Here is an 8239-nt window from a genome sequence, read left to right on the forward strand (position 1 = left end):
CAATAGTGTCGAATCGAGATATGCGATTTACTTCCATGTTTTGGAAGAAATTTCATGAGGAGTTGGGCACGCGCCTACATTTCAGCATTGTGTACCACCCGCAGATAGATGGACAAAGTGAGCAGATGATACAGAAACTTGAGGACATGCTGCGGGCTTGTGTCATGGACTTCGGAGGAAGTTGGGACACCTACATACCACTGACTGAGTTTTCTTACAACAACAACCACCATTCGATTTTTGGTATGCCTCCATATGAGCTTCTTTATGAGAGGAGGTGTTAGAATCCCATTTGCTGGAGAGAGGTGGGATAGAGAGTGATGGGTGGCACCGAGATAGTGTTGAAGACAACTGAGCAGATTCAACAAGTCGAACAGAGGTTACTAACGACATAGAGTCGCTAGAAGAGTTATGCGGACAGGCGATGATCCGAGCTAGAGTTTCAAGTCGGAGACTTTGTATTTTTGAAGGTATCCCCTTAGAAGGGGGTGATCCGATTCAGGAAACAGGGAAAGCTGGGAGCCCAATACATCAGTCCTTTTAAAGTGACTGCCAGAGTGGGCATGGTAGCATACCAGTTGGAGCTACTTGCGGAGTTGAGCTAGATCCACAACACCTTCTACGTGTCCCAGTTGAGGAAGTGCATGGCCGATGAGACGGCGGTAATACCGCTAGAGGATATTCAGGTAGATGCGCGCCTGAATTATATTGAAAGGCCGATCACGATTTTGGATCGAAAGGTGAAAGTTCTAAGGAAAAAGGAAGTGACCCTGGCCCAAATCCAGTGGCAACATTGGAGGGGGTCCGAGCTGACTTGGGAGTCGGAGTCAGAGATGTGGGAGCAACATCCAGAATTATTTGCGGAGCATGACTTCGAGGGCGAAGTCTGATTCAAGTGGGGAAGAATTGTAAGATCCGGAATCCGAGGTACATCATTTTGATTATTTATTTTTGAAGTTTATAGAGTGACTCGACGAGTTGGTGGTATGACTCGTCGAGTCGTATCGCGAATGGCCAAGTGGGTTTAATGATCTACTCGACGAGTCCGAGATGCAACTCGCTGAGAAGGCGCTGGAATGAAACACCCTACATCCTCGGGTTTGGGACCTATTTAAAGGCACTTATAGCCTCCTTATGTGGCCACACTTCACAGAGAAAAACCCTAAGCCTGCCCATTCGTTGTGTAGAGAGAGAGAGAGACCAAATTGATCATTCTTGTGCTTTTTGAAGGAAGTTTTGAGGAGCACTGTGGATCTTATCAAGGAGAGGCTGTGGATCTAGTGTTCTTCTATCATTAACATCTGTTCAGAGGTAAAAATCTCTCACATTGGCCACATATTTGGTTAGATTTCATTTTTGGAAGTTTTTAGGGTTTTCTTCCAATCATCTTGTGTCCTTGCGTTATTTGAGCATGGTTTGAGGTTAGAACCTCAGATTTGGACTATAGGAGGCCTTGAGAGTCCAAATATCTGAGCTTTATTGAGCTAGGGACAGGCACATGAGCATCTAACCTTCCTTTAGAGCTTGTAATGGCGTTATGGAGCAAATATGCCATGCATGAACGTAAAGTTCGAAGCTTTACGTGACAATCAAGCCTAGGGAGCCTAGATCAAGTAGTTGGAGTGATAGATCTGCCCTAAAACGTCTGAATGGGAGTAGAGACTGAATGAACTCGCCAAGTCGCTTAGGGTTTATCCCGATAAGTTTGAGCATGCTGTAACTCGTCAAGTTAATAGGTCAACTCGACGAGTAGAGTTGGTTTTCATAAGGTCTCTGAGGGAACGAGGGGACTCAACGAGTCCTCCTGATGCACTCGTCGAGTTGGGTCAACATGGACTGTTGACTCAAGTTTGACTTCGGTTGACTTTTAGAGCTTTGACCAAATATTTGTAACTGAGACCTTGGAGGGGTAAAATGGTTTTTTACCCTTACCAAGAGTTAAAAAGGGGTTAATATGAGTTTATTAGAATTGTGGTCTAATTAGAGATAATCATCACATGTATTAGGCGGAGGCTAGATCAGTGATTCGTGTACGAGGTGTTTTAGCTTGCTTGCTTCGAGGTGAGTCTTCTCACTATACCTTACCTAGAGTGGTAATTATGTGTGACCAGAGGGTCTTATGTGCTTGCTTGGGTTACACATTTTCTGTGTGATATATGTGTTGTATGCTATATTATGTGATATTTAGACCGGACCGGAGGGTCCAACAAACTATGAGACCGGAGGGTTCTCAACCAGACCGGACCAGAGGGTCCAACAAGCCATGGGACTAGAGGGTTCAACGAGCTGTGGGACTAGAGGGTCCCACTGAGACACATTGACCAAAAGGTCTTACAGAGCTATAGCCTTGAGTGGCTAGTCATTTGTGTGTGGTATTTTGGGGAACTCACTAAGTTTTGTGTTTACCGTGTTATGTGTTATGTGTTTCAAGTACCTCCGAGGATCGCAGGAAGACACCGACTTGATTGTACACACACACACACACACACCGAGCTGGAGTTATGTTTATTATGAATCCTGGAGTTGTGAAAAACTAATTTGAAATATGTTTTGACATTGATACTTAAAGTTTTAAGAAATATTATATGTAATTTACCACGTTTTAAAAATGAAAAATTAATTGAAAATTTTACGTCGTTACAATATCTCTTCCATTGTTTTCCCAAAATGACAAATTTGATGTTTAATGAGATGATTTCTTTTTTATTGAAATATGTTCTTTTTGTGTATTATTTACTAGTCTTTCCATGTCTAATAATATTTTGATATGTGTTTAAATTAGCACAATTGCTTAATAACATTTTGAAGATAAATGAGCTTGATGAATTTTGGAAGATTACTTTGATAATTATTTTTGAAATAGTTATACAATTTACCTTTTCCTCTTTTTTTAAACCGTGATGTCCTCATATAAGCATCTTAACACTATTTGTTTTTATTAGTTAAAAGAATTTGAAGTTTGAGATTTTTTCTGCAGTTATTAGTTAAGTATTTTTAAAATTATTTTTAAAAATGTTTCAAAATTTCTATTTCAAACGATTCATGCAATAGATGTTTCACAATTTGACGTTACAATTCATTGAAAGATGCACCATGAATCTTCTAATCTATAAGGGTGTGTTTGTTTCACATGATTCCTAAAGAATTAAAAAGAATTAAAAACTAAAATCAAAGGAAAAACGTGTTTGGCTTATGGAATGAATGGAATTTGATTTCCATAAAAGCAATTTCATTCCTTATTTGAGAGATTTCCAATTCTTACAAGATTCTAAATTCAATTCCTTTTATTTATTTATTTATTTATTATAACTATCCTCCTATTATCTATGAGAGATATAAAAAAAAATCATCTCCATTTAATCCTCATATCTTTTCTACGATTACAGATTATATATTTCTTCATTCGCATTTCCAAACAAGTTACAAGTTAGTTATTTTTTAATTTATATTTTATAGAAGAGTTCAATAAAAAATGTTGTATTATATAAAATTTTGCTATGTTCATTAAAAATATGAATAAGGTACAAAAAAATCACTACAAAGTGTATTTTTGTCAAATTACCAAAATCATTTTCCAATTCCTTTGGCAATCAACAAACCAAATAGAAAACAGATTCCATTCCATTTCAACCAAACGCATTTAAATTTCTGGTACAATCAAATTCCAATTCCTCCAGATTCCAATTCCTTTGACAAATTTCATTCATTTCAAAAACATTATGCGAAAAAAACTCAACCTAAGAGATTGAAGTGGGGTAAATTGCGTGAAAATAATGTATATTTACAAATATTGCTTTGAGCATATCCAAATTTTCTTGTGCTATAAAAATCTCGAACTTTTTTTTTTTTTTTTTTTTTTTTTTTTTTTTTGGTTATGTTAAATTAAAGTCGCAGTTTCAATGAAAATAAAAGTTTATAATCTTGGTCCTATTTCGCATAAGTTATCCTTCAAAATTACAACTTAACATCCCTTACTAAAGTCAGAATTTGACTTTCTAGCTCACATATAATTATTGTTCATTAAAATATCAACACTTACGTTTAATTAGTTTGAACTCAAACATCATCAACCAATATTTTCTTGTCACATTTGAAATTAAATATTATTTCTTTTGTTTGGAGTACTAATAACGTGACAAATTTTAGTTAGAACACATTAAACTGTTTTCTAATATATAAAGATTGATGTAAACGTCCAATTATTCATATAGAACATAGGTAAACAAAAAATAAAACAAAAAGTTTTCAGAAATTAAAGAACAAAAATGTATTACAATCCTACTATAATTGAAATTCGTATCTTTATCTTTATTAATTATAAAAGATTCAAATTGATAATAACTAAAACTTAACATATAAAAGTCATACCAAAAAACATATTTTTCCATCTGCAGGCGGTCTCTATATTTCCGTTGAATCATTCCATATTTCCTTACCATTTTTTTTTATATTTGATTTTCTTTTTAACCTTTTCTGCTTCCTTTGAACCATGAATCACAAGAATCCATTGAACTACATTTCTTAAAGCAGAAAACTTAGTAGCAGAATCATGTCCACACAAAAGTTTGTACTCATCGTGTTCTTGATTTTAGTCTCAGGTAATTCTTGTTAGTTGTTATCCCTTCTAATTGTTTCGACATTTATAAATGGAAGTTGATAAGTAAAAGCCAGAAATACTATGATTTCATGACTGAGACTATGATTTCAGGAAGAGAAGCCATTGGAGACTTATTGGACTTAGACAAGGAGGTACTTCTCGATTTGAGATCATTCCTAGAACAGGAGAATAAAGTTAATCAACGTGATTACAACAAATGGGACCCACAAGCGTCTTCACCATGCACATGGCCGGGAATTTCATGCTCCGGCAACCGAGTCGTCGGGATAAACCTCTCCAACAACAATATCGCCGGGAAGATTTTCAAGAACTTCTCGGCGTTGACGGAGCTTGCCTACCTCGACTTATCAACCAACAACATCGGCGGCAGCTTTCCGGTGGATTTGGGTAACTGTAAAAGCCTCAAAGTATTGAACTTGTCACACAACATGATTGATAGTGAGCTTAATTTGACTGGACTTGGTAGTCTGGAAGTTCTTGACTTATCTGTCAACAGACTCTCCGGTGATATTTTCATGAGTTTTCCGATGATTTGCAGCAGTCTGGTGGTTGCTAATCTCTCGGCAAATCATTTTTCCGGTGAAATTGGAAACTCAATTGATGGGTGCCCAAAGCTGGAGTACGTCGATCTGAGCGCAAATTATTTGACCGGAAACCTGTCGTTTGGATTCCACAGGTTCAAGGGATTTGCAGTGTGCGAAAACCGGTTAAATAACGACCTCCAGAACTGGATTTTCGCAGACAACTGCAGTTTACAGGCGTTGGACCTATCGGAAAACGCATTCACCGGAGAAATCCCGACGACCATTTCAAATTGCAAGAATTTAACAATCTTGAACTTGTGGGGAAACTACTTTTCTGGGAAAATTCCAGGAGAGCTTGGAGTAATTCCAAATCTTCAACAGCTTTACTTAGGCAACAACACCTTCACCGGCGAGATTCCGGCGACTTTACTCGGTTTGCAGAACCTGGAGTTCTTGGATTTAAGCAGGAACAATTTTGGAGGTGATATACAAGAGATATTTGGCCGGCTAACTCAAGTAAAAACCTTGTTCCTCCATTCAAACAACTACACCGGCGGGTTAACGTCATCTGGAATACTCCGGCTACATAATCTATCAAACCTAGACTTGAGTTACAACAATTTGTCCGGCGAGTTACCGATCGAAGTCTCTCAAATGGAAAGTTTGAAGTTCATCTTTCTTGCAAACAACCAATTCTCCGGCAGCATACCTTCAGAATATGGAAACATGCAAGGACTTCAAGCTCTCGATCTTTCTAATAATCATTTAACCGGATCAATCCCATCAAGTTTTGGACAATTGACGTCCCTTTTATGGTTGATGATCGCAAACAATTCTTTAACGGGTGAAATACCACCGGAATTAGGGAATTGTAGGAGTTTGTTGTGGCTAAATCTTCAAAACAACCAACTTTCCGGTCATTTTTCACCGGCGTTAACCAACATGGGCAAGAACGCGACGCCAACTTTCCTAGTAAACAGACAAGACGCTCTCATTGCAGACTCAGGAGAATGTTCGACACTCAGAAGATGGATTCCGGCGGATTACCAGCCATTCAGTTTTGTGTATACCCTTCTTAACATGAAGAAATGTAAGAATTTGTGGGATAAGTTGCTCAAAGGATACGGGATTTTTCCGATTTGTCTCCCTGAAACGAACGTTCGAGTAGAAACAATATCCGGATATATTCAACTCAGTGGAAATCATTTATCTGGGCAGATACCTTCAAGTATCGGGAAGATGAGTGACTACAGCATGGTGCACTTCGGGGGAAACCAATTTTCCGGCACACTTCCGGCGGATATCGGCGATATGGCCCTCGTCGTGTTCAATATTTCTCAGAACGAATTCTCAGGGCGAGTTCCGATGCAGCTTGGCAACCTCAAGTGTTTGAGGAATCTTGATTTATCATATAACAATTTCTCAGGGACGTTTCCGACGAACTTGAACAATCTGACAGATTTGAGCAGCTTTAATGTCTCCTACAATCCGTATATCTCCGGCTACATTCCAGACACAGGACAACTTGCAACTTTTGAAATATGGTCGTTCCTCGGTAATCCATTGTTACGTCTGCCTTCTTTCATAAAAAATTCAACAAACAACTCATCTTCTACCAGTGGAAGATCAATAGCGCCAAAATGGGGAGCGGTTTTGATTTTCATCTTTCTTTTACTTGCCTTCTTTGTGTGTGGTGTCATGACAATCATAATCTGCATGGCCACCAAGTCCACCATGGAACCACCACAGTTTCTTCTGCCGGAAATAAAGCCACGAAATGGCTATGATGACTCTTCGCCATGGTTATCAGATGGGGTGAAGGTAATCCGTTTGGACAAAACCGCGTTCACGCATGCAGACATTTTGAAGGCCACAGGAAACTTTTCGAATGATAGAATCATTGGAAGAGGTGGTTTTGGGACGGTTTACCATGGTGTTTTGCCGGATGGGAGGGTAGTTGCAGTGAAGAAGAAGCTAAGAGAAGGCGCAGAGGGGGAAAAAGAGTTTAAAGCCGAAATGGAAGTATTAACAGGAAACGGGTTTGGGTGGCCCCACCCGAACCTCGTTACACTATATGGATGGTGCTTGGATGGATCTGAAAAGCTATTGGTTTACGAGTACATGGAGGGTGGTACATTAGAAGATGTGATTCACGATCGAATTGGGTTCCCATGGAGGCGGCGAATCAATATCGCCATTGATGTTGCACATGCACTTGTGTTCTTACACCATGAGTGTCATCCTCCAATTGTTCATCGAGATGTAAAAGCTAGCAATGTGTTACTAGACAAGAAGGGGACGGCTCGTGTGACGGATTTTGGGTTGGCTAGGGTGGTTGATGGTGGTGGTAGTCATGTTAGCACGATGGTGGCCGGGACAATTGGGTATGTAGCACCGGAGTATGGCCAAACATGGCAAGCCACAACAAAAGGTGATGTCTATAGCTATGGTGTATTGGTGATGGAGTTGGCGACAGGGAGGAGGGCGGTGGAAGGAGGAGGAGGAGAGTCTTTGGTGGAGTGGTCGAAAAGGGTGATGGGGCGTTGGTCCTTGATTCCGGTGTCACTTATGGTGTCTGGACTAGCTGAAGGGGCGGCGGAAATGCGTGAATTGTTGCGATTAGGAGTTAGGTGCACTGTGGATGCACCTCAATCCCGACCTGATATGAAGGAGGTGCTAGAAACGTTGGTTCGAATTTCGGCTAGGTCAAAAGGATTTTAAATATGTGAATGTAAATGTAGAAATATGTATGTTGTACTTAAATGTTAAACGTATTAAAGTGTAATTAATCTTTTACTAAAACTCCATTTTAATAACTATATCTTAGATCATTTCAATCCAACATTGTTTCTTTTACACCACAATGATGTAAAAAAAAAATTAAAACAGATGAATACACCACAATGAAGTAAGAAAAAAAATTAAAACAAATAGTACTTCATCATCGCACATCATTATTGTTTAAATCATTTTCTATACCAAAAAATTATATTCCCAAATATTTAAAAAAAAAACCTTATATAGATTCTTGGATTCTAAAAAGAACACCCTCAACTTGTTATTTTTTACATGTTTATTTACATTGTTTTTATGTAAA

General features: G+C 38.7%; 1 protein-coding gene across 1 annotated transcript; it reads left to right on the forward strand.

Annotated features, from left to right (window-relative positions):
• The first annotated feature begins 4378 nt into the window (after nucleotides 1–4378).
• On the forward strand, nucleotides 4379–7944 carry LOC145103162 (putative LRR receptor-like serine/threonine-protein kinase At1g74360). The gene is made up of 2 exons (XM_079040714.1): nucleotides 4379–4598; nucleotides 4709–7944. The coding sequence occupies exons 1-2, from the start codon at nucleotides 4550–4552 to the stop codon at nucleotides 7861–7863; spliced, it is 3204 nt and encodes a 1067-aa protein (XP_078896840.1). The 5' UTR covers nucleotides 4379–4549; the 3' UTR covers nucleotides 7864–7944.
• Nucleotides 7945–8239: the final 295 nt, after the last annotated feature.

Source organism: Lactuca serriola, chromosome 4 (assembly GCF_051521515.1).
Source record: "Lactuca serriola cultivar US96UC23 chromosome 4, Lser_US96UC23_V15, whole genome shotgun sequence".
Classification (NCBI taxonomy): Eukaryota; Viridiplantae; Streptophyta; class Magnoliopsida; order Asterales; family Asteraceae; genus Lactuca; species Lactuca serriola.

What these genes read in the sequence shown, in the direction of transcription:
- LOC145103162 (XM_079040714.1), top strand. Translation starts at nt 4,550, where the DNA reads ATGTCCACACAAAAGTTTGTACTCATCGTGTTCTTGATTTTAGTCTCA. An exon ending in GTTCTTGATTTTAGTCTCAG is followed by an intron (nt 4,599 to 4,708) that starts GTAATTCTTGTT and finishes CTATGATTTCAG; the next exon opens with GAAGAGAAGCCATTGGAGAC.